This window comes from Caretta caretta, chromosome 2, assembly GCF_965140235.1.
Source record: "Caretta caretta isolate rCarCar2 chromosome 2, rCarCar1.hap1, whole genome shotgun sequence".
NCBI lineage: Eukaryota > Metazoa > Chordata > Testudines > Cheloniidae > Caretta > Caretta caretta.
In genome coordinates, this window is record NC_134207.1 from 197,329,549 (window position 1) to 197,357,404 (window position 27,856).

Below are 27,856 nucleotides of genomic sequence, written 5' to 3' on the forward strand. Positions count from 1 at the left end.
GAATCAAGTACTAAATTTCTGGGAAGGGAAACTATGAGGAATTAGCCAACACTGTATATAAGCTACCTCATTATGCTTCTTTAAATCTCTCCTTAAAACTTTCCTTTGCTGTGATGCCTAAATAAACCTTACAGAGGTTAGGCCACTGGAGTGCTGAAACCAGACCACTTCCTATTATGCTGACCAACAGTGTTTCATTGCTACTTTGTAGTCCCTTGTCTATCTATAGATAGCTGAGATCTTGTCTTACATTTAGATTATAAATTCTTTGTTGTATAGGTGTATAGTACCTATAGCAATGGGATTCTGGTCCATGACTAGGGCTCCTAGGCGCTACGGTAATACAAATAAAAAATAATAAGGAAAAAAAAAAACACTATGGAACAGATCCTCCAGCAGCTGTGCATCACTCCACCACTGCACAAAGCTGTCCTAAAATTGACTTAATTGGCCACAAGACCATTCCTTTGCATAAACCAGTGGTTTTCAACCTTTTTTCGTTTGCAGACCCCTATAAAATTTCACATGGAGGTGCACACCCCGCTGTGAGATGGGAGGATCCCAGAGCCCAGGCTCCAATCCACGCCTGAAAGTCTACACAGCAATGAAATAGCCCCGCAGTTTGAGCCGGCTGGCACATGTCTAGTTGCTGTTTAGACATACCCTAAGTGACAGAGGATGGTAACATTGTCAACAACAATGGACAAATAAGGGAAGGGAAGTGATTTGCGGGAAACAAACAACACAGTGAAAGCTAAGGACCGTATAAAATAGTGGTGATCTATCCAAGTGATAACAGAAAGACAGTCGGAATTGAGAGACTGGACAGAAGTAGGAAGATCAAGATGGAGAAGCAAGACCTCTGAATCATCAATACAGAAGTAGTTGCTGAGGCTGTGAGAGTAGCTGAGTTAAAATGACTGCCCAGGAATAATGTGTAAAGTGAAAGGAATATTTCCCCAGTTCTCATTCTCCCTTCACTGTTTAGAAATTGTTAACTCCATCTCTGATATTTATGCCTTCTACCAACTCAACCATTGGAGAAAGGTATGAAAACCAAACAACTATTCTCTTCCTCTCTTTTTTACAGGATAAAAATGCATCAGTTCTGCAAGTGTCCAGGCACTTTTAATCAGTCTTAGACCTGGAAGAACAACTTCCCTCCTGAAAGTGGATCTCCAAGTTAACACCTCAACACATTGCTTGTATATCACAAAAGCTGAGAAGAAAATGCATTCGTAAGCAATTTACTGTTTAACCCTAAGTCAGCTGGGTCAGAGTTCCTGCCCAGGCCATTAATGCAAATACACTAGAGCAATGTCTCAGGCGATGAAGTGAGCTGTAGCTCACGAAAGCTTATGCTCAAATAAATTGGTTAATCTCTAAGGTGCCACAAGTACTCCTTTTCTTTTTGCAAATACAGACTAACACGGCTGTTACTCTGAAACCTTCTAGTTAAAGGGTATTTGTTAACTATTTACAGTGCCAAAATTACAGTATGTATGTTGTGCAGGGAGAAAATTATGTAAGATTCTGATTCTTAAGTATAAACCAAGATCAGCTTCTTAAGAAAGCCAAAATGAAAGATTTAATAAACTGAATGTAAATAATCTGACATCAAATGTGCCATCTATGGGCATTAAACTATCAATACAGATAATTAGGTATAGATAATTAAAATACGATAGAAGGTAAAAGAATCAAAATGAAGACAGTCCTGGTAGGAATATGGCAACCTTGCTGAAATTGATATTCATTAGGGTACTCTTTGCATGAATAGGGAGCATTTGGACTCTGTGGTCTTTATCAGAGCCCCAGCTGGTAATGGCTGAAGGTTAATGCCTTACCCCATTCTGTTCAATTTTCTGTCCTAATTAGTCCTCCAAATCTATAGCTGTGAACACCAAGTGTCTGTGCTCAAAAGAAACTAATTAATGCTAGCAAATTAGATCAAGTCCAAAGATCCAACAGCCAAACTCTTAAATGCTCCTTGTTAATAGGAAGTGTAGCTGTCAATAACTGCTGTTGGTGGCTATAATGAGGCCTCTTTCTTTCATTGAAAGTGATTTCATTTCTCTTTGTCCTGGTAAAAGCTGTTCCATTCCCCCACCTTTCTCTCCCCCCCCACCCCTTCCAAAAAACAACCTAAGTTGCAGTGGTGAAGCTAGCAGTCTGACCCATTTTCTGTAACGAGCTGGGCTGAAATGACATGAGAAATCATAGGAAAAGTTCCCTCCCTAAATTATGTTTTATTCAAGTCTTCATGGAAGTCCTATCATTTAATTAGAATATCAACATTTTCATTAATGAACAATATGCTTTCATATTTCCTTGAAAATTTCTTAATTAGTTTAACAGAGCTAGGCCTAAAAGCATCAGAAGGAAATCAACAGATCTAGGTCCAATTTCTTCAAATTGTAATTTACATATAGCTGTTCTGTTTGCCTAGCTTGTTGGAACAAAACTCAATAACGATAATCCCTCTAGAGGTTGTGTTAATTCACAAAGTTAAATAGGATGAGAGGAAATGCTCATTGGAAGTATATGGGGCTGAATCAGTATTTCTAAAATAGAAACTATTCTGCATAAAGTGATAGTATAAAGATTCATCTTCCTATTCTCAACAACAATGTTCAGAGAAAAAAGCTAATTTATAACGGCTCAAAATAAGACTACACATTACCAACATAATCTAAATGCATCTAAATGTTATACACATAAAACTCCAACACCATATGTACAATACCATTCAGAGTAGCTACATATATGAACAGAATGGCCACATTAAACATTATTATAATACAGGTATTTTAATATTCTGGATAATAAACAGAGTAGCAGAGGATAAAGATTTCTCCCTCTCTCTACCTGCAGCTTTGCTGCTGGATTGAAATGAAGTTCTCATATTATATTGATTTTCCTTTCCTATAAAAATCAGACTGCAAATAATAAGGCAGCATACTTTTTTTTACCTTCACATGGAAGGCTATACCAATCATATAATCATGATTTGTTGAATTTATCCAACCAGACTTGGCATCCAAATCTCAATTATATATCTTCCAACCAGTCAAAACACAAATGAGCAACTTCAGATTTAAAAAAAAAAAACAAAAACGCGAGCGAGCCCGCGTGCGCAAGGGAGTTCTATCTGCATAATCAAAAAGTGGCAAAGTCAGCTGGCTCAGTTTTCATTAAATAATTATCTAGATATTTTTATTTTTTTAATAAGCCTCAATGTCTGATGTTGCTATGCAAATTACTCAGTTTACTGAATAATCTAAATCCTGAGTAGTTCCAGTATTTCTATTTTAATGATTATACAACACTTCAATTTTAGTAATGCATTTTCACCACTACACAAGGCAGGTGAGCAAATTCCATTTATGATAATGGATGGTGTATTCCTTAACTTTAAAAAAGTCATTATATAGCTTTAATTTTCCCAAGAGAAACAGGATCAATAAAATTGTAAACATGCTAGCTACTGGGCAAACCTTGATCATAAAACTCTTGGTGCTGTCAGTCATGGACCAACCAACCAACATCAGCTGTGCTTCAGTACTCTGACGGCAGGAACCAACAGGTTAATTTGTCCCAACACCTGGAGAGTGTTTGCATTGATTAATGGAACTTGGTCCTCTTTATTACAAAAGAGAATGAGCAATGCCAGTGAATAGCATCAAGCTGAGATCTACTAAGTATTTCACACATTTTCTTATCTACATTTCTTGTAAGAGAACATAATAAGCCCGTTATTTATATGGTAGGAAGTGCTACTTAAGGTGTCCTTGGGCATTTAAATAGGCAGCACCACAGTGTTGTCCAAGCTTAGTGCTCTCCTTTTGTGGGTCTTGGATATGTCAGGTGCAAGGGTCATGGTCTGGAGCAGGTGGCCCCTAAAGGGACAGAAATTATCCCAGTGACAGGACTGTTGAGTAAGTGTATATAACTAAAACTACGGTTGACACTGGCCATGCTCTACTGTCGGGAAGCCTGCAGTAGCGTTGCATCCCATCATCTTCACTAAGTATCAATATGGGCCCTGGGCAGAAGAGGGCTAATGGGGAAATTGGGGGAGGTGAATTAGGAAATGCCTTTTGCCAGCAACACTTTCCTAACTCTTCTTTGATAGCGCTGCCAAGTGTTTTTAAGAGTTTATTCAGCCATATGTATCTACAATTGCTCTAATTATACACTTTTTACTGACCACAGAAATCATTTTTAGATTTTTCACATAACAGTTTGTCTCAAGAAAGTCTTAAGATCACAATGGGTGGAAACATATCCTCACATCTTCCTGTGTTACTACTCCTTTTCTCCCCTTCTCCAGAAAAATAAACTCTAACCTCTCACAAAAATGAATTTAAAGTCCAGTTCACAAAGCCAAGCCTACATGGCAGGGAGAGAAAATTCTAATTGCAGTAGTCCAAGTCAGACATGCAGTAGGGTTTCCCAGCAACATTCTGAAGTGGAAACTAATCGCATGTCCAATCTTCAAAATTTGCCAATACAAGTAGGACCCAACATCATCCAAACTGTGTGCATATATTCATGAGTGGACCTTCCTAATGGAAGAAACGCCTTGTCAGAGATGAAATCAGGTTTGGATGGATGAGTCTGTTGCTAGCTGGATCTGCCTCCAAAAAGTTTATTTCTAGCTCAGTTTCCTAACTGAACACTGTGATTATTACCTATGTATCATAATTACACAGTCACCTATACGCAATCTCTAATAGCTTGTTGAACTCAGGTTTAAAGTGGATTGCAACAAAAAAAATGGTTCTATTTCTTACCTGTGGCATAGTACACGACAGTAACACTGAATAAAAGTTTGACTGTTGCGACTGGGGGTGAGAAAAAAGTCCATATTTTGTTTTATACAACATACAAAGGATATGAATTATGGCCTATATTTTCAAAAGGGACTAATGACTTTGGATGCTGACAGTTTTGGGGTTCCCAATTTCCGGCAACAAAGGCCTGATTTTAAGTGTTGGGCATCCACCTTCTGAAAATCAGGCCCCTTTAAGTTTTCTCGAGATGGACACCAAAATCACAAAATGTAGGCATATATAATACATACCCTGCACCTATAACTATTCAAATACTTTGGTCTTTAGAACTCTCTATGTCCATCCCTGCCACCAAGTTAAAGAATTTCAAACTCCAAGATCCTAAGGACTTAATTCTGCTCTCTGTTGCACTGGTGTAAATATAACAGTGCAGAATCTAGTCCTAGCTGTGCCATAAGTGATCTTGAGAAAATGGTATATAGCACTTCACAGACTGCAGCCACTAAAATTTATAAAGTTTAACACCATTACTGATGAGTGTTCCCTGTTCTGACAAAAAGCAGGCTTCAAAGTCCCAGGAACTATTGGGATTGGCAGCTGAAGTTGTCAGAACTCCTGTCAATTTCAGTTGCTACAAGCAAATATAACTTTTCCAATATCACTTACAGACTTTGGGTGCTAATGGGTTCCTGAAATCTGTAGTGATTAAACTTTGAAAAACATTTTAAACATTTTAAGTTGTAGAATTAGCTTTTAAAGTTTGTTTTGAATTTCATTTTAAGTTTTTAAGAAAAATGTGTTTTGCTTAAGAAAACCATTGTTTATAAAAGCAATAGCTGCAGTCATATTAGATAAAGAGTCTTCTGAAATCACTGATTTCTGTATGATACCCAGAATGCACTGAGGCAGAGGTGGGCAGGTCTTATATAATTTCACACCATGTCACATGCTATTGCTTGCAATGTCAGTGAAATAAAATATCACATAAAAATAGTTTCCCTAGTGGTACTTGTATGAAGAGGGATGTGTTTTCAAAATAAGATACAATACTTGTGAGATAATGTTCCATTATCAATATATTTCTATTCAATGTGATGACAAACCCATAGATTTAACTACTTTATCTGATGGATGTTGGTGACTAGAGTGTACCATTAGTGACAGGTTTCAAGAATGGACCTATGTATATTTCAGACAGTCAGAACATCTTAGCTGCAAAATAGTTTTTCCAACAGTATTACTTATTAATTCATACAGCACCTTTCACTAGAAACATTCTTTTCAGTTATATATAGGGATCACTTTAACCCACCACTGAAATGTATCCAGCTCTGGAGAGAGACGGAGCAGTCAAAATAGTGTTAGCAATGCCAAGCTCTTCAAGAGAAAGCTAGAAGAGTCTCATCTAATTGAAATGCCAGTAATTTAGATATGCAGTGTAGTTGTAGCGCTGTCAGTCCCAAGATATTAGAGAGACAAGGTAGGTGAGGCAGTATCTTTTATTGGACCAACTTCTGTTGGTGAGAGAGACATTTAGATAGGCAAATGTAGTTAACCAAATTGAAACATGGCCAGGTGAGATGCCACTATTCTTACAATAAGCTGTTAAACTAGCAGATGCAATCAGGACCTTGTTTTTTCCTCTCACTCAAAAGATGGCAACTCCAACAAGAATATGCCTGACTGATGCCCCGTCATGGGGTTGTTTAACTGTGATTCAGATCAAGATATATTAGCTGTGACACTCTGAGTAAGTTTCCCAGACATGAAGAACAGCTCTGTGTAAGCTTGAAAGCTTCTCTCTCTCATCAACAGAAGCTGGTCCAATAAAAGATACTACCTCACCCACCTTGTCTCTCTAAAACATACATGAGGACTTTTGCGTGCTTAATGATTCTATTTGGACAGAAATTGTGCTTATGCTTTCTTTTTTATTACAAGGAGTACTGTTTACTCTGATTAGCACCTCTCCTTATACACTAACAAGACATGCTTCTGTCCAAGAATTAATTTCACAATGGTATTAAAAACAACTAAACTTAGCCCCCCATAGAAAATATTAATTTCAAATAGATAATTTGTTTTGCTTAATGAGGAGTATGAAAATACACCTCTTCTAACATTTTGTTTTAGGACTTATGAAGGCAAGAAAGTAAAGAAGGAGCTGCTCTATGTATTACAGGGGCTCTGAATAAATCCTGGCAGATTCAGAACCTACCCATTACATGATCCCATTTCCCTTTGGCACATACTCTCAGTTCCTCTCTTGTTCGCAGAACTTGGGTTCTTCTTGCACTTCTTAGCACATCCCTCCCACTTTCCCTGTAATTCCAAAACACATACAGAGTAGCTCCTCAAGTGAGGGGTTTGGCCAAACTGACAGAGGTGAGAGACCTGTGCCAGTTCCTTCCCTCAACTGTTTTGTTCACAACTGCCATGCTCCATTAAAGGAATCTCTTTACTTTGAAAGGGACATCACTTCAGAAAGTACTGTCCTGTTATTTTGATCAACTGGACTCCAGAGAAGCTATTATTCCAAGAGTGGCCACATATCCTCTGCCATGATCCTCCATGCCCTAAAGCAATGCTGTATTTCTGCTGGTGTGTCCATATATTTGTAGCACTAGCGCAGGTTCCCAGAGTTCATTCTCAGTATATAGGATATGCAAGAAAGAGTGGCTGTGCATGCTTTGGGTTTTTTAAGATCTCCATTACCCTAGTCATTTCTTATATTCTAATGTTTACTTCTCTCCCCTTAATCAGACCAAGCTATCCACCAGCATAGTTGGATAAGTTGTGTGTAACCTTTCTCTAACTCATGGGTCCCCAGGGCTCCTTGCAGAATGCATTCTTCTTTGGATCTCCTCCTAGTCAATTCCTTCTTGTTATAGAACTTGATGACAGACAGTGAGCTCTCTATTCAGATCCATTTTCTCTCTCTCTCTTTCACTCATGCCAGATGTACTGTGTATCAGAGCTATGCTCAGGCTCTGTGGGGGGGCTCCCTGGACCCCCTCCCTCCCGGGTCTCACTGTCTGTCATTTATCCCCTCTTTTCCCCCTGAGTTTGCAGCCTTTGCGGAATCTCTCTGCGGGCTACCGCCCACAAGCCAGGGTTTGGCTCCTGTTCTTCTCTTCCCTTTGCAAGGGGAGAAGATCTGGCTGGAACAAGGACCAGCCTCTCAGGCAGCCCCTAGAGAATCAGTTTTAAGGGCTCAGCCTCGCATAGTCGATTGCCCCTCCATGGGGTTTACCTTCTACCCCTCTTCTTGGGGCCACATATTGCCATCGGTCAGGGCAACTTCGGAAGTAGTGCGTCTCACGGTTGTCCCCTCCTCAACTGGGCTCCCTCTGTTGCCAGCACTCCTGACAGAGCCACCTTCTTCCTGTTCACTGCCCCTTCTGGTGGTAAGTTTCACTGTTTTAAGCTCCTTCCCCTCCAGGCTGAGCAAGCTTTGCAGGTGTGCCTCATTAGTATGGAACAGGCCCAGAGTAGCTTGATAGCCTCCTTCATACCAGGGTGAGGACGTGTCCCTTCACAGGTTCCCATAAACAGGGTGGATAAAAATCAATGATTTTTTTTTTATTTAAAATCAGATTTTTTGATAAACTGCTTTTTGACAAAAAAGCTATTTAGTTTTATTTAAGATACGTTATAGCTCAAAGATATCTCATCATGGAATAGGGATTATAAATTCTAATTTTATAGTATGAGACAATATATTCATGTCATGTTTAAGAAAAGATTTGTAAATGAGTTCCAATAGTTCATGGATTAGGGACCCAATCTTATGGGGTTCCAGGGGCTTCTGTATAGATTATTTAGGTTCATCTTTCTATCTATGCAATGGGACTCAGTGCTCAGTCTAGAAGAGATCAGATCACCATCAGAGATGCTTAGTTTTGTAGTTCTCAAACTGTGGATTTGTGTCTCCAGAGATAACATGCTTGTTAACAGCAAAAATGTTTTTAAATAAATAAATAAATATAGAGAGGTGAGAAATAACAGACCTCAACCCTATTGTCCCTCTGCAAATTTGTGTACAGAGTCAATCCCTTACCTCTCTCTAAAAGAACAAAGTTTCAAAAGTTCAATGAATAGAAGATGGTTGGGGGTGGAATATATCTGGACAAGGAGAAGTCTGGACATAAATTGAGAAGGGAGGGACAGGCAGTAGAAACAAAAGTGAAATTGTTTGAGCAGCATATTCCAGAAGCCTTGAGGTCTTTCTGAGTGTAGCCTTCATTGATTTTGAGATTTACCATACCATTCTCTCAGTAGAAGGGAAAACCTATAATGGCAGCAGGCCGTAAAAGAGACCCAGTTTGGGAATAAGAACCATTCCAGAAATATATGTCTGTTGATGATGTTTTAAAGAAAGCCATACCAGTGAACTGGTGGAAGACACTTAAGCACTTGGATTCAGAGACTTTTAGCAGCAGTAGCTTCTTCTGCTGGTATAGAAAGAATATTTTCTTCCTTTGGACGAATTCATTCCGAACTGAGAAATCGTTTGGGACCTGAAAAAGCAGGAAAGCTTGTTTTTCTTTTCCAGATTATGAACAAACAGAAAAATGAAGGTGAAGATGACTGAGTTAGCTGCAGAACCCAATATTCTAAATTTCTCATGTTGACCTGGCTGACACAGTCGATTTAATTTAAAAAAAAAATTTAATTTAACAATTTTAGCTACAATTTTAACAGAAACAAACCTATTTTAAAAAACTTGAATGTTTAACTACATTCAAAAATTCATATGCTTGTTTTGTTAAAATATTATATGTTTGCTGTTGAAGAAAAAAATCCAGAATACATAACATTGTGGTTACCTAGAATCCTATTTTCGACGTCTCCAACTCAAGGAATATTTCCAACACACCTCTGAACAACATACCAATCCACAGAGACCTTCCTACCAACACTACAAAAAGAAGGATTCTGGGTGGACTCCTCCTGAAGGTCGACACAACAGACTGGACTTCTACATAGAGTGCTTCCGCCGACGTGCACGGGCTGAAATTGTGGAAAAGCAGCATCACTTGCCCCATAACCTCAGCCACGCAGAACACAATGCCATCCACAGCCTCAGAAACAACTCTGATATCCTAATCAAAAAAGCTGACAGAGGAGGTGCTGTTGTCATCATGAATAGGTCGGAATATGAACAAGAGGCTGCTAGGCAGCTCTCCAACACCACTTTCTACAAGCCATTACCCTCTGATCTCACTGAGAGTTACCAAAAGAAACTACAGCATTTGCTCAAGAAACTCCCTGAAAAAGCACAAGAACAAATCCACACAGACACACCCCTGGAACCCCGACCTGGTGTATTCTATCTGCTACCCAAGATCCATAAACCTGGAAATCCTGGACGCCCCATCATTTCAGGCATTGGCACCCTGACAGCAGGATTGTCTGGCTACGTAGACTCCCTCCTCAGGCCGCTCCCAGCTATCTTCGAGACACCACTTACTTCCTGAGGAAACTACAATGCATCGGTAATCTTCCTGAAAACACCATCCTGGCCACTATGGATGTAGAAGCCGTCTTCACTAAAATTCCACACAAAGATAGACTACAAGCCATCAGGAACAGTATCCCCAATAATGTCACGGCAAACCTGGTGGCTGGACTTTGTCCTCACCCATAACTATTTCAAATTTGGGGACAATGTATACCTTCAAATCAGCAGCACTGCTATGGTACCCGCATGGCCCCACAGTATGCCAACATTTTTATGGCTGACTTAGAACAACGCTTCCTCAGCTCTCGTCCCCTAATGCCCCTACTCTACTTGCGCTACATTGATGACATCATCATCATCTGGACCCATGGAAAAGAAGCCCTTGAGGAATTCCACCATGATTTCCAACAATTTCCATCCCACCATCAACCTCAGCCTGGACCAGTCCACACAAGAGATCCACTTCCTGGACACTATGGTACTAATAAGCGATGGTCACATAAACAGCAACCTATACCGGAAACCTACTAACCGCTATACTTACCTACATGCCTCCAGCTTTCACCCAGATCACACCACACAATCCATTGTCTACAGCCAAGCTCTATAATATAACCGCATTTGCTCCAACTCCTCAGACAGAGACAAACACCTACAAGATCTCTATCAAGCATTCTTACAACTACAATACCCACCTGCTGAAGTGAAGAACAGATTGACAGAGCCAGAAGAGTACCCAGAACTCACCTACTACAGGACAGGCCCAACAAAGAAAACAACAGAACGCCACTAGCCATCATCTTCAGCCCTCAACTAAAACCTCTCCAACGCATCATCAAGGATCTACAACCTATCCTGAAGGACGACCCATCACTCTCACAGACCTTGGGAGACAGGACAGTCCTTGCTTACAGACAGCCCCCCAACCTGAAACAAATACTCACCAGCAACCACACACCACACAACAGAACCTCTAACCCAGGAACCTATCCTTGCAACAAAGCCTGTTGCCAACTGTGTCCACATATCTATTCAGGGGACACCATCATAGGACCTAATCACATCAGCCACACCATCAGAGGCTCGTTCACCTGCACATCCACCAATGTGATATATGCCCCCTGCCATGTACATTGGTCAAACTGGACAGTCTCTACGTAAAAGAATAAATGGACACAAATCAGATGTTAAGAATTATAACATTCATAAACCAGTCGGAGAACACTTCAAACTCTCTGGTCACTCGATTACAGACCTAAAAGTTGCAATTCTTCAAACAAAAAAATTTCAAAAACAGACTCCAACGAGAGACTGCTGAATTGGAATTAATTTGCAAACTGGATACAATTAACTTAGGCTTGAATGGAGACTGGGAGTGGATGGGTCATTACACAAACTAAAACTATTTCCCCATGTTTATTCCCCCCCACTGTTCCTCAGACATTCTTGTCAACTGCTGGAAATGGCCCACCTTGATCATCACTACAAAAGGTTCCCTCCCCGCTCTCCTGCTGGTATTAGCTCATCTTAAGTGATCACTCTCCTTACAGTGTGTCTGGTAACACCCATTCTTTCATGTTCTCTGTGTATATAAATCTCCACACTGTATTTTCCACTGAATGCATCCGATGAAGTGAGCTGTAGCTCATGAAAGCTTATGCTCAAATAAATTGGTTAGTCTCTAAGGTGCCACAAGTACTCCTTTTCTTTTTGCGAATACAGACTAACACGGCTGGTACTCTGAAACAACAATTTAAATGTCTGTCTGGTGATGTTATCCTCCTAATACAGCATGGCAAGAAAATCCTCCAAATATTAACGATTAACCTGTTGAACTGGAGATAGTTCCCCTCCCAATGACTTCGTAATTTATCGTTGGTAAATGAAATAACCATTCATTTTCTGATATAGCTGTAAAACTAATCTGAAAAGTTTTCAAAATAAATCACTTTAAAAATGTGTAGTGTGTACCTTCTAAAAATGAAACCTACATCTATCTCTGAGTTGTGAAGAGTATGTACTGAAGGTTATAACAACCAATAAGAATGCACTTTTATGTAGAAATCCATGATTAAATTGAGTCTTCCTAACTAGTGATTTAAATCAAATCCACCCAGCCCATAAAGTAAGTCTTTTCTCACTGAAGATCTGCTTGCTCTTGTGACTTTCTCTACTTAGCTGGAGGTAAACTAGGCTATCATTCAGACACTTCACAAAAGCATTCCAAGCTCAGGCTTCCTGATTCTTTACTACTACTTATACTCCTCGTCTACCATTGGGATATATCCCGATTAAATTTGGACAGACTTGTTGACTATGTCCCACTCTATATCCTTACAATTCCTGGAAGAGAAAATTAATCAACTCCAAAATATTTAGCAAAAGAAATAATTAGAAAAATTTGCTTTATAACTATTAGCCAATGTTACCACCCAAAAACATTTGTCATAGAAAAATAAATCCAACTGTTAGCACGAGAAAATCTCTCTCATGTCTGCCAAAACTTAATTTTTCCAAGGCACATGGAAAGTAGAGAACATCTGCAAGAAACATTCTTTTAAACAGAGGTATGTAATATTACAGTCAGTAAACTGATTACACGTGTGAATTCCACTTTCACTAAAGGAACACTGAAGAGATTGTTTTGGGGAAGTTATTGCTGCTGTTTTCCTCTTCCATCACACCCTCCAGACAAAGACTTTGAAAGATTTCCCTCAGCCTAACTTAGCTTCTATCCAAGTGCCTTGTTACAACATTACATTGGTAAAGAGTTTACATTGTAAATCAACTAAAGCCAGTCTGACATTTTGTAAGCTACAATACTGGCCTCTAAGCAAATGGATGAGAAGCAAATCATACATAGTAATTCACTGACTATTTGACTGAGGTGAAGGATTAAATTCAGGTCTTCCGATAAATATTTCGGTCTTACCTTGCACTTTATCTGAACATAGTTCTCTGGCCTTCTCTCTCATCATTTTTGGAATTAACACATCTTTTTCTACATGTCTCAGCTCAGGTTCCTCTGCAAGAGAGCAAAAACATTGCTATGTTTCAAGGAAAGCCATATTTCAACTTGCGGAAACAACGTAACACTGTTTATAGATGACACACTAAATCTGGCACAAACAATCAAAAGAATAGTGAGGTAGGAGAAGAACATGAAGATATTAAAATCAAGAGGCAAGCACATGTGATTATCACAAAAGATGCACAGTTATATCAGATACAAATATAAATATTATCTGACTTTTTGTTTTGGTATCATTCACTGTGCATAAGGAACCAGAAACAACTGCTGGTAAGGCTGGCGTCTGTTTCTTATTAGCTAGCTTGTCAATATGGTCTGGATATAAACTGCACAGTAGTTGAAAAAAAAAATAGTAAATTGAAACAGAACATTATTTTCTACTTCTACTTCCACATTTCATCATTATGCATATTCTGTATTTTTCACTCAGGTTCATTGAGAGTGGAGAAATGTAACACACACTCAAGTACAACTTTAAACTGTGTTTATGTTTACTCTTCTAATGATGTTAGTTTTCTAAACAGACTGCTTAACCTAAAATCTCCTTTTCTGGATTAATTTAAATCAATAGGAATAAATATGAATGACCAGAACTCAATGTTTAAAATACTGTCCCAGTTCTTATTTTGATCTCTTTGATGATGGAATTCAGATCTCCCAGTAAAAATAGCATTTCAGACCATTATTAATTCAACACACATCATTTAGTAATACTATACTCCTTTTCATCCCCAAATTGAAAAAAAGACATTAGGATTCATCTAACAAGCAGAGATACATTCTTCAATCTTTGAGTGAAAGAGATCTGTCAAGAAAAGCCTACTGTCCACCATGGTTCTACAGACCATCCTAGTCTGTTTCCTTCAATGCACACTTCTCAATCTGCATAGATTATTTTTCAGAACACCAGAACCGTAAAACTCACATTACACTGTTATACTTCCCAGATCTGCTCATACGCCAAGTGAGTATCTGATTTAGACTATATACACCATATATACTCGTTCATAAGCCAAATTTTTTTAGTAAAAAAGGGATACATCAGAAAAGGGGGTCGGCTTATGAAAGGGTATAGAGTGGGAGAGGCAGGACACAGACTCTCTGCCCAACAGAGAGGGCAAGGAGAGGCAGCACTGCCAGCAGAGCCAGAAGGGAAGAGGTGGGGCCAGAGTCTCTCTGCTTCTGGCCACACTGCTCTCTCCCGAGTCTCCGAAGTAGCTGCAGGTCCGGGGCTGGCAGGCTGCGGCTGCACCGCCCAGCCACAGCCCACCAGAGCACGCTGCTGGAGCAACTCCAGCTAGGCCAGAGACATCCTCCCCTGGCCCGCCTCACAAAAAATTTCCCCCACCAGTTACTGTCCCAGCCCATCAGGGTAAGCAGCTGGTGGGCCAGGACAGTTTGTTTACTTAGGTTTACCTCCGTGCCTGAGGACGCTCAAGGTAAACAAACCATCTCTGCCCGCCAGCAGCTTATCCTGATGGCCCGAGAGCCAAAGTTTGCTGAAGTGAAAGAATGAGGTATTCAAGAATAGGCATCCTTGATCAAACATTACATTATATAGATTTTCAAATATCAACTAATTTACTTCTCAGGGCTTGGCTAAACTTGCGAGTTACAGCACAATAAAGGAGTCCCGGGCGCACTAGCTCACTACCCGTCCACACTGGCAAGGCACGTAGAGCGCTCTGACACTGCGGCCACAGCACTCCTGGTACTCCACCTCGGCGAGTGGAATAACGTTTGCTGCGCCCCCGCTGGAGCGCCATGGCACCAGTGTGGACGCCCTAGTCCTATAGTGCGCTCTGATCCGCCTCCAGAGGTGTCCCACAATGACTGTGCTAGCCACTCTGGTCATCACTTTGAACTCTACTGCCCTGTCCTCAGGTGACCAACCATCAGACCCGCCCTTTCTCTGGGGATTTTGAAAAATCCCTTCCTGTTTGCTCAGCCAGGCGCGGAGTGCTCTCAGCGAATCTTACCAGGTGACCATGCCTCCACGTGCCAGGCGAGCCCCAGTATGGAGCAACGGAGAGTTGCTGGATCTCATCAGTGTTTGGGGGGAGGAAGCTGTCCAGTCCCAGTTGCGCTCCAGCCATAGAAATTACGATCCCTTTGGGCAGATATCAAGGGACATGATGGAAAGGGGCCATGACCGGGACTCACTGTAGTGCAGGATTAAAGTGAAGGAGCTGCAGAATGCCTACCGCAAAGCCCACGAAGCAAACCGCCACTCTGGTGCTGCCCCCACGACCTGCCGTTTCTACAAAGAGCTGGGCACAATACTTGGAGGCGACCCCACGTCCACTCCGGGGATCATCATGGACACTTCGGAGCCCAGTGCAACAAGGCAGGAGGAGGAGGAGGAGGAGGAAGAGCAGCAGCAAAGCGGGAGCGAGTATGCTGAGGTGGAGGAAGACACCCCGGAATTCTTAGATGCGTGCATCCAGGAGCTGTTCTCAAGCCAGGAGAAAGGTAGCCAGTTGCGGCGGCCGGTACTTGGGGAAGGACAAACACCAGAGGACGTTCCCAGTAAGTGGCTTTTATTTTGGGAAGCAAGATATTCAGTGCGGGCTCCTAGGGTGAGGAGGGTTAGGGCTGCATGCATGCCTAGATGCGGAATAGGGCGATGATGTGCTCTCTCACATCGCAGTAATCAGCCTCAGTGATCTCTTCAAAGGTCTCATCCAGAATTTGTGCAATGTGCTTGTCCAGGTTTCTCGCGAGAGCCACTGTGGTCCTTGTCCCAGTCAGGCTAACCTGTCCGCGCCACTGTGCCCCGAGGGGCAGGGGGACCATTGCTGCACACAGGCAAGCTGCATACGGGCCAGGGCGGAAGCCGCATTGCAGTAGAAGACCTCCCTTGCTTCCTAGGTCACCCTCTGCAGCAAGATATCTTCCAGGACGAACTTCCGTGGAAAATGTGGGGAGAGTGTTCAGTATAGGGGCCCACTGCAGCTGTTGGCTCTCCCCAAGGCACAGAAACCCAGAGGAGAGTACAGCCATAAACAATCAGTCACGCTTGACCCTGTGCTTACTCACCATTTTGGGGCTCCCGTGGGTTACGTGCGCTCGCTTTGGGATGGGCAAATTATGCTATTGTGTAGCCTGTGCTTGCCCTTAAGTACGGGGGAATCATTGCTCTGTCTGGTGTGAACAATGTTGCCTCTGTTAAGTGTTGCATTTTGCCTTTACAGATGCAACCTTGAGGTATCAGCCATCCGTGTTATCACTGGCTGAAAGACTCCAAAGAATCTGAAAGAGGCCATGTAGAAGCAAGGAAGACATGTTGCATGAAGTAATGCAGCATTCAAGTAATGAAAATCAAAAAGTGCAGGAATGGCAGGAGAGTGAAAGGAGGGTCCGCCAGCAGAATGCGGATCATCGGCACCAAAGCATGGAGTGGCTGCTAAGAAACATGGAGCACCAAGCGGACTCGATACAGGCACTTGTAGCAATGCATGCGGAGCACTACCGTGCCGTGCCGCCCCTCCTCCACCCCCCGCAGCCCTTGTCCCGAAACTCTTTCCCTTGTGCCCCCATGTAACCTCCAACCCACTTTCCCCAACATCCGGGTTCTTACCGCCACCAGATGCCTCCAACCCCTGTAGCTTCACCACCCAGCCCTGAAAACTATGACCCTTACCCCACCGCACTCAACCCCCATCACCATGCGGTATAGCCATCCTGAACTGCAGCACACATTGCACAGCACTCCAGATAGGACATACGCAAATCTGTGATTGTACCGTTCCCCAACCCCTTGCCCTTTCTGTTTCCCAAGCAGTTGTGTCTCTTTTCAATAAATGGCTTTTTTGGCTTTAAAAACATTCTTTATTATTGCATAAAAGTAAAAGATACCTTAGCCCAGGAAAAAAACAGGCACTGCAAGTCAGCGTAGCAAACAGATTCCTGCTAACATTGGAACCACTGTACTTCACTCCCGTGCAGGGCACCAGACATTACCAGTGGCTTTCAGCCTCGAATTGCTCCCTTAAGGCATCCCTAATCCTTGCAGCCCCTCTAATAGCCTTGCTCTCTGGCTGTTCAAATTCAGCCTCCAGGTGTTGAACCTCCGAGTTCCATGCCTGAGTGAATCTTTCACCCTTCCCTTCACAAATGTTATGGAGGGTACAACACGCAGATATAATCGCGGGGATGCTGTCATCGGCCAGGTCCAGCTTTCCATACAGAGCGCGCCAGCGGCTCTTTAAAGGGCCAAAAGCACACTCCACAGTCATTCTGCACCGACTCAACCTGTTGTTGAACTGCTCCTTGCTGCTGTCAAGGCTCCCTGTTTAGGGTTTCATGAGCCATGGCATGGTAAGCGGGGTCTCCAAGGATCTCAGTGGGCATTTTGACTTCCCCTATGGTCATCTTCTGGTCTGGGAAAAAAGTTCCGGCTTGCAGCTTCCTGAACAGGCCAGTGTTCCCAAAGATGCGGGTGTCATTCACCTTTCCGGACCGGCCTGTGTTAATGTCAATGAAACGCCCACGGTGATCCACAAGCACCTGGAGAACTATCAAGAAATACCCCTTCCGATTAACGTACTCAGAGGCTAGGTGGGCCAGTGCCAGATTTGGAATATGAGTGCAATCTATCCCCCCTCCGCAGTTAGGGAAACCCATTTGTGCAAAGCCAGCCACTATGTCATGCACATTACCCAGAGTCACGGTTCTGCTGAGCAGGATGCGATTAATGGCCCTGCAAACTTGCATCAACACGATTCCAACGGTTGACTTCCCCACTCCAAACTGGTTAGCAACCGATCGGTAGGTGTCTGGAGTTGCCAGCTTCCAGATTGCAATAGTCACCCGCTTCTCCACCATTAGGGGAGCTCTCAATCTCGTGTCCTTGCGCCACAGGGTGGGGGCGAGCTCCTCACACAGTCCCATGAAAGTGGTTTTTCTCATCCAAAAGTTCTGCAGCCATGGCACATCATCCCAGACTTGCATGACAACGTGATCCCACCATGCAGTGCTTGTTTCCTGAGGCCAAAAGCACTGTTCCATGGTGGTGCGCATGTCCGTGAACGCCACAAGCAATCTTGTGTCATATGCATTACTCAAGTCGATATCATCGTCTGAGCCCCCACTGTCACTTTGGATCATAAGGAGTAACTCAACTGCCAAAATGACGTGCTGGGGAGACTCGTCAGCATACTCCTCAGCAGTTCGGGCTCCATTCCCACAGACTGAAAGGGAAGACAGAGCGCTTCAAAAAACGTTGAAAGATGGCACCAAATGTGGATGGAAGCAAAGGGAATGCTGGGATGCAAACTGATGCATCACGGGGCGTTGGGACAGGACCCAGAATGCCCCGTACTCCCCGCCCCCTTTCCACAAGCCACCATGCCAGAATGGGAAGACGTGCTCTGTGGGATAGCTGCCCATAATGCACTACTCCCAATGCCGCTCCAAGAGCCACATATGTGGCCACGCCAGTGCGCTTGCAGCTGTCAGTGTGGACAGACTGCAGCGCTTTCCCTACTGTGCTCTACGAAGACGGGTTTAACCCACAGCGCTCTACATTTGCAAGTGTAGCCATACCCTCAGATAAAATCCTTGGTTACTTTGTAGATTAAAGTGCAACAGAGAGACCAACATTTGTCAAAAGCTCCCCTCTCATTCCTATCTCACCATCTCTTGAAGTTTGCTAACACCATGAGGTTACAGAGTACTGAATCTGTGATATTACTGTGGGAATCTGGCAATAAAATAGAGGATTATAATATAGCAATATACAGAATCAAAAGATAAAGACAGTTATCCTTTTGCTCACAAAGCACTCTTACCTTGGAGTTCTAGGGCAGGCATTAAAACAAACCCCAAAACAACCTTCTACAAAGGTGAAGAGAGGAGTGAAAAACCCTTATCATTTAGTTTCGAGTCTATGTTCTAGTTTTCATGACAAAGATCACCATTACAGCTAATATTTTAGTTAAATCAATATTCTCAATTTTAACTTTGTTTCGTATACCAGCATTATTATTCTTTATAGAGCCCATTTATAATGTTACTCGGTACAAAAGTGATATTCACATACCATGAGAAATCATACTGGTCTTGTCTACATGAGAAGTTAATCTGGAATAGCTATTGCTGATCTTTGGAAGTGGACTAAGCTAATTCAATGTAAGGCACTCTTATTCTGTAATAGGAGCATCCACTCATGGAATTAATTGTAAATTAACTATTCATTATTAATTCATGTCATATTATTCCAATTAACTTTCATGTGTAGACAAGGCTCAACCAATCAAAATCTATCAATGTAACATTTAGCTGCTGGATAAAATGTACATGAATCAGCATAGCTCTTTTCAGCATCTTTTGCAAAAAATATGACCAAGTCAGTTAGTGCTGAGAATGGTACTAACTCTGATTTGATAACAACTTGTAAATAGCTATATAAATGCAAAGCAATGGTGAATCAAGGCCCAGTGTCTCAAATCTGAGTAAAATATGTAACTTGAAGCATTATGGGAAACCTTCTATAGACTTCAATAGCTCCAAGATTTCACGTTAGGAGAACAAGTATTCCCTACCGGCTTTCTAAGTCTTTTCTCTCTCTCCCTGTCCCACCCTTTAAAAAAAACCCAAACTCCTTTTTTTCTATAGGCCACAGGAAAGCTAAATGGTCTAATTAGGATTCCACAAATGAAATTCAACACAGCAGCAAACATGGAGGAGATAATGACCACTAAGGGCCACTTATGTTACCTGGCTTTGCTTCATGTAATATTTTGAACTGCCAGCAATCAAATTAATTGTTAAATTTTCTTGTTACATACTACATTCAAACTCTATAACTTTAATACAGTGACCACAGTTATGTAGTGTATGCTGCAAATGAATGAAAAGAGGAAAAGGAAAATCCTAAAATCGTTACCACATGAGTTCAAAGAATCAATAAAAATCTATAGATTCAACCTTTAAATAGCACTACAGTAAAACACACACACACACACACACACACACACAGAGGCTTGAGTTATTAAGCCAAAGACATAGGACAAACCAATAAACATAGCTGCTTTATATTAAATGACTACGAAATGTACCAACTAATGATGGATATGTTAGTGTTATTCGCCCTCCTTTTTAGGACATGATCCCTACATAACAGTCCTTCATTCTGTTAGGGTTTGGCTCGTCTCGATTACATAACTTATTCTCTTGGTGTCATCAATTTCAAAGTCAACCTGATGTTAAACTGCAGTTTCCATACTTTTAAGTTCCATGGACATATTGCACAAAGAAAGTTAAATCACTTGTCTGTGCTCTCTCCAACAAAAGCCTAATCTACACACAATTTGAGCACCCATTTAAGTAAATCTGTAGACCAGGCAGGCCCCCACACTACATCTACACTACAGCCGGGATCGATGTTCTAAGATCAATCCACAGGCGTTCGATTTAGCGGGTCGAGTGAAGATCCGCCAAATCGACAGCAGATAGCTCTCCAGTTGACCCCTGTACTCTACCCCTGAGAAGAGTAAGGTAAGTCGACGGGAGAGTTTCTCCTGTCAACGCCCTGTAGTAACTTGACCTAAGGTACATCAACTCCAGCTACGTTATTCACGTAGCTGGAGTTGCGTAGCATAGGTCAACTTATCGCGGTAGTATAGACATAGCCCTAGATCTGGAGGATCTTAATCCAAAATTAGAGAGTGTCTGCACCAAGGGGTTGCACTCATGTACCTAAACCAATTTAGTTTTGGTGCTCAAATTGAGTGTATACCAAGGATGGCCTAAGTTAGAGTATAAAGGTAGAAAAGGTGGCAGTTTAAAGTATCTGAGACAACACACCTAATTAATATTTTGTAACAGGGTTTAAGAGAAAAGATTGTCGTAACAATTACACTTGAAAAACTGTTTTTACTCAAAATCATAATTCATTCACGTTACTCCAATCTTATTCACATTATGCCGTAATAGTTGGCTCTTTGTTCTATTAGAAAATGAAATAGTTTTCTTTGAACGGCAATGAAAGTTGTGACAACAGTGATCAACAAGTCCTTCTCAATAAATTGACAGAGTCAAAATTTTGCACATCTCCCCAGCTGTATCCCTTGTCACTCTGTATTGGAATTTTAAGGTTACCCAACTGCGATAAATGGACAGGGCTATATCCGCAAAAGGACCTATATGCCTAAAGTGGTAATTAGGCACCTAAATCCAACACTGAGATCCTCAAAACTCCACTCATCTGCCACCTAACCATGGAGGTGCCTAAAGTCCTGAGGTGTCAAAATTTCCACTGTTAAAAGTCCCCTAGGTGCCTGTGTTTCTGACAGTGGGCATGCACACCGCTGCCTCTCTCATTCCTAAGCCCCAGCAGGGTCTTCAAACCAGGCATTCAATAACTTTACAAAATGTCATACAGCGAGTCAGTGGCAGAGCTAGACATACAACACAGACCTCTGTCTCCAGTTCTATCCCATTATATAGTACACCCTCCAACACAGTAAACCTACTGGGGCAGATCCTGAGCTGGTATAAGGTGTCCTAAATCAACTATGATAATTTACACCAGTTGAGGATCTGCCCCAATGTGTGATGCAGTATGCACTTCTAGAGAGGTTAGTGACCAAAAGACAATACTTACCACTTCAGTATCAAGTAAGATAGCAGTTAAGAACAATAAAAATCAGTTGAACAATGCTTAGAAAAAATATTCACTTGATATATAATGTAAATAGCTTTTCCACTTCAAGTCTGACAAATACAATAAAAAGAAAGACCAAGATCACAATCTACCACACAGAATAGCCCGCAGTAACTACAGTGAGCTTTACCATCAAAAAGGTTATGTTCTCTGAGATCACTTCATTTCCACTCCTTTCACCTCTTCCCCCACACTGTAGCTACTCTCTAAGCCTTGTTTACTCAGAAGACAATTAACATCCAGCCAATGAAAGTCAGTAACAACTGCTGCCATGTATGAAATGCAGGACTTCATAAGGGGATACCTGAAGGTAGAGTCACAACCCATGCTGTCAAGTCCCCATTTTTTTTGCCATTTGCCAACAGTATTACACCTTCCCAAAGAAAACTCACTAATCTGCAAGTTCACTGTTCAGCGAGTCAGACATCACATTTTATTCTAAGAAGTTCATTACAGAACAGTCCGTTCGTAACTATGTTATGACAACATATTATTGTTTTGCGTTACAGGTTTCCTTTGCAAAGGGACATGGGAAATCCCACAATAGCGTAAATGAAACAAACTGCAGCAAGCTAACCATATGCACTCAGAAATTAAGAAAACTAATACCAGAGCTTCAAAAACAGGGTGAGTGGCACCGCTGGCTCCTTCACCTGAGGAAAACTGTGGCAGGAGCTATTGGCTTCTTTCAACAGAGTAACCAAGTACTACTAGGTTTCAGAGTAACAGCCGTGTTAGTCTGTATTTGCAAAAAGAAAAGGAGTACTTGTGGCACCTTAGAGACTAACCAATTTATTTGAGCATAAGCTTTCGTGAGCTACAGTTAGTTGGTTAGTCTCTAAGGTGCCACAAGTACTCCTTTTCTTTTTGCAAGTACTACTACTTCACCTAGAGAGATGGTAAGAGAAAGAGAGAGGAGAGAGCAAGGGCATAAAAGTAGAGAGGTAAACAAAAGAATGGAGATAAAAAAAAAAGTGAATGTGTAGAGAGAAGAAAGGAGACATAAAAACTGTCGCCTAGCCTGGAAGAGAATACAATATAAGGAATTAAAGGAAGGGATCCAAGGGGGAGAAAGCAGATGTATTGCTGAATCAGGGACTAACTTTATTCAGCAAAAAGAAAAGGATTACTAGTAGCACCTTAGAGACTAACCAATTTATTGACCATAAGCTTTCATGAGCTACAGCTCACTTCGTCGAAAGCTTATGCTCAAATAAATTGGTTAGTCTCTAAGGTGCCACTAGTACTCCTTTTCTTTTTGCGAATATAGACTAACACGGCTGCTACTCTGAAACCTTTATTCAGCAAAACACCTAAGCAGGCACATAACTTTCTTCACAAAAGAAAAGCTGTCGGTTTTGTCAAATCTCATTGCTTGAAACAGTTCTCTTGTCATATGCACAAGACAACATTTGTAATAATCTTCTGTGGTTGATTAAAAGCTTCAGCTGCAAAAACTATTTATTGCCTTGGATGGCAAAGAGCCATAGCCATTTGGTTTAACGGTTTTCATTATTTTTATGGGGGGGAGGGGGGAAAATCCAGGAAATAGATACAGCAACAAAAACCAGAGTATCAGGACTAAATTCTAGAAAAGAATAGAAACCACAAGGAATTCACAAAACACGGAGTACTGGTAACATCCCCCATCCTTCCTCCTCACAGAAGCCAGGAAGCTATGCAGGAAAGAATACTGTAGAGGGGACCTTTGCAATAGTCAGGAGGCTCTTGAGAGGGGAAGAAGAGACCAAAAAAAAGTTTCTTTTTGCTTCTAGCAGCTAATATAGAGGGGACTGTCACATTTATTAGACAACTACTACTAACCAAAGGCTGTTATGACAGTGAAGACCCTACAAGAACAGCATCCTGATAAACAACAGTACCCTCCTCCATTTCATGGCTGCTGGGGGTTGCATCGGAGCAACTCACCACGGTGTGGTTCGTGGACCTTGCTGGTGGCCTCCGAACCTACCGCTGCCTTTCTTAGCAACCTCCAGCTGGCAGGGTTTTGGGGGTGGAAGATAAGGTGTGTTATTGAAAATACACCCCATTAATTGTTGTCTTCTTCCTGCTTAGTTAAAACTGGCTTCATAAGCTGCTGTTTAAGTAACCTCACATCTTTCTTTCCTTTGCTCCTATAAAGGACAAATGAGAGGAAAATATTGATCCGTTTATGCAAGTATTTATACGGTCTTAATTATTAGAGTATCAAAGAGTAAAAGTGTGGATGGGGGGAAAGAAGGAAGAGAGGGGGAAATTTTAACAATACTGATTTCTCTCTCTCACTCACAGTAAAACTTGGAGTTCACAGCATCAGCCAAAAATGGCTGACAAAGACAAACAGAATGGAGAAAACAAAGTCAATTAATGTCTAGGCAGAAACAAGAGGACCAGAGAGGTGTTTTGAATATTTTAGATGACTTTGTATCATGGTAAGAGGAATGAGGAAAGAGAAGGCCAGTGTTGTCAACTGTCATAATTTTATCATGAGTCATAATATTTGAGGCTTTTCTTGAAGCCCCAGTTCCTGGACCCATTTGATGACGTGCAAATTTCAGCTCTCTCATTTTTTAAAAATAAATAAGTTTCTAATATTTGGGGTTGCAGAGAAAAGTTTGATAACATGAACCCTAAAATGTTCAAAAAGCAATAAGGATAATAAAGAAACCCACCATTATTTGTTTTAAAAATCTGTTTTTATGTCAATTTCATTATTTTTTGGGACCTGGGTCAGGACTGCTGAATGCCTGGGCTTGGCAATACTGTAACACAAAGGTAAGTGACACTGTTTCCACACCTTTCCATTCCCTGCTTCCTATCAGCTGGCATCCAAGATGTATATCTGCCAGTAGTTAGTTTTCCGGAGGACAAGCTGCATTTCATCCAATTCTTGCAGCCATCCAAGGATCAAAGCAAGCTAAACAGGTTAATTAAAAAGTGACAGACTTTAAAAACACCTGCATTAAAAGAAATAAGATTCATTTTCCTGATTACTTGTAGATTATAAACAAAAATGGAAAAATTCCCCACAAAAAGATGCATCACATTTTAAACTCTAGATTATAAAGCTGGGAGGAAGGGCTTGCCTTCCTCTTCCTCCCACTCCATTTCCCTTAATTGACACGAGTGTGTGTGCACGCGAGAGAGATATTTTATATATAAGAATACATAGTATATACAGCACTTAAAATTATTATGAAATACAGTAATTACTTTAAGTTAAAATTGTTCCATTTTTAGCTGAGTTACACAAACTTTTTAGATAATTTTTTGCTTTTGCATAATTTGAAAACTGACTCAGTCAAAATAATTCCTGAATCATAAGACTCAATATTAAGTTTGAGCTTTGTTTGTTGTTTTTTTAACCACTGTTACTATGTTCTAGTTATAAATCTTTTAATACATGGTTTATAGATAAAAGTGATAGTACAATGTTAAATACAGACATACTAGTGGGTACTTCCTTCCTATTCTATTTTTATTAGAACACAATCTGCATTAACAACATATTTAAATTTGGGGGGAGGGGATTTTAAAGCTATCAAAGAACTAAGATTTCTTTTAATATTCTCATTACAATGTTTTTGAATGTACAAGGATGAGTATGTCCTTGCTATCCCTCCAGGGAAATAATGCGTTCCTCCAAAATTCTAATCTCCTGCTTACTATTTTATGCCTATAGTCTTAAAATTACCAATGTGTGTGTCGGATTTTCTGCTGGAAAATTTACCATGTTTAATTGTTTTAAAACTCTGCGGAGAGGGGAACTGCACGATGGTGTTATGAATGTATAATTTTCATATGATTATGTGTGTGTATATATATATATACACACACACGAATATTAGTTATGGTTTTAAAACATGTAAATTGTTGCATTAAAAAATCTCTGCTACTGATAGTAATTAGTATTGTGAAAAATGGGGTACAGTAGATTTTTTAAATGAATAATGTTGAACAGATTACACAGATTCTTAAAGATACGGAATATGAAGATGACATTTCTAATGTTAGGATTTTTTCACCCCTACAACAGATAATCATAAAAAATCATTTAAGTTTGAACATTAGTTGAATATACAGTTGACACACCGAGGCCACAATCCTGCAGCCTGTACCTACAGAGAGGCATACTGAAGTCAGAAGGGATCCACATGGGTGCAAAGGTCCTCCCATGTGCTATCGGTTGCAAGGCTAGGGCCTTTGACTCCAATTCTGCAGTGAACTCTACCCACAGTCCCACTGAAAGTGGTGGGGCTCCATTGAGTCCCGAGGTCTACCTGTGAAGAGCTCATTGCAGAACTGGGATCTTAGGATCTGATTCTGCAGACATTTACTAAGTGAGCAACTTTAGGCACATGAGTAATCCTATGGAGTTCATAGGGCTCACTTGTGTATAAATGTTTTCAGGATTTGGCTCCTAAGTAGCTTGCTCTTTACTCATGAAATTTTGTTTTTATATTTTTTAGGTAATAAAATCATCAAAACGAACAGTAAATTTGACATGAAAACCCTGAAATCCTAATTAAACAACCATTTTAAACAGTCTGCAGTTGCTCTTTACAGCTGTATATTTAGGTTTTTCTTAAAACCGATGGTAGTATATATCTTTGTATTTTAAAAGTTACAGATTTTGAGATTTCTCTATCCTATATTCACATCAATTCAAATTAAGATAGAGTACAAGGATGACAACACCAGGGAAAATTTCTGAAGCTCTAACTTCTCACCATTCTATCATCACCTCGAAGTCAATTTTCACCTTTTTCACTGGCTGAATTTGTTATCTTACATTTTGCTTTGGGGCTCATGTGTTCTTGCAATATGGCAGTACTGGATTATAAGAATACTGACAAGCATGTTTGCTAGTAATCCACAATGGCTACACTGCAGTAAGTCAGAAATCAGTTTCAGCAACACTATAACACTTGGAAAGAAATAGAAAGGCAGACAAGGCAAAGTGCCATATTTTTGTTAATTATGGGGGTTTCAAATACCCAGGTATCTGCTTAATAACAAACACAGCCAAACATACTTCAAAGAAGATCCTAAGAAGACAACTTTATGATCCAGAGAGTAGAGAACTGCCAGAGCTGAAGCCATTCTCTATTTACTTCTTATTAATTGTGAGGAAATAATTAAAGGCCTCATCCTACAAACACTTACTACACAGCATAATGGTTACTACTGTGAGTAGTCCCATCTGATCAGGTTAATCAACAGCTGTCCTAGGCTGATGGAGCTGCTCAGATCTGTCAGGTCAGGGCTCCCTCCTGAAGGCTAAGGAGAGGTGATGAGGAGGGTCAAGTGGCTGGCTGAAATTTGCACAAACAGCCTGGAAAAAGACTGCCCCTCCAGCCTAACAGCCGCAAGTATGGCAGGGAACCTATAGGGAGTATGGTGTTAAAACAAGTCTCCATCATGTAATTCCATTCTCACACTGCCTTCTTGGCCCCTCTACTCTTCTTGCTTCCATGAGGAGCAGAGATAGGGAGCAGTGAGACAGGCTGGACAGCAGGACCATGGAGTACACTGGGACCAGAAGTAAACCTCAAATGCTAACAAATCTATCAAATGAGGCAGGTACCCTGTGGAAAAACACAATCTTTAATTACATGATCATATACTATCATAATGCATATTCACAAGGGGATAGCATTAAGGTAGCACGGGCAACTTAATTCTGACATTTTCTAACTTTTGTCTTTGTAACTTAAAATTCCTTTAACATATTTTGTGCTATACGTATGACACAGACACACTCTCTAGGTAGGTGATATTACAGTCAAAAGATATACATAAATACAACAGCAAGAATAAAATGACAGCATCAGTGCAGATCAGGTCCCAGGTGCAACACTATTTAACATTCCAGAAGTCAAACCTGAACATTTCAG

At 41.0% G+C, this 27,856-nt stretch overlaps 1 protein-coding gene across 1 annotated transcript in view; it reads right to left on the minus strand.

The window, feature by feature from the left end:
- Positions 1 to 27,856, minus strand: part of CMC1 (C-X9-C motif containing 1) — a 65,474-nt gene that overhangs the window by 32,753 nt on the left and 4,865 nt on the right. The window contains exon 2 of the mRNA XM_048838649.2: positions 13,193 to 13,285. Within this exon, the coding sequence (XP_048694606.1) occupies positions 13,193 to 13,285 (93 nt within the window). The remainder of the gene's footprint in view (positions 1 to 13,192; positions 13,286 to 27,856) is intronic.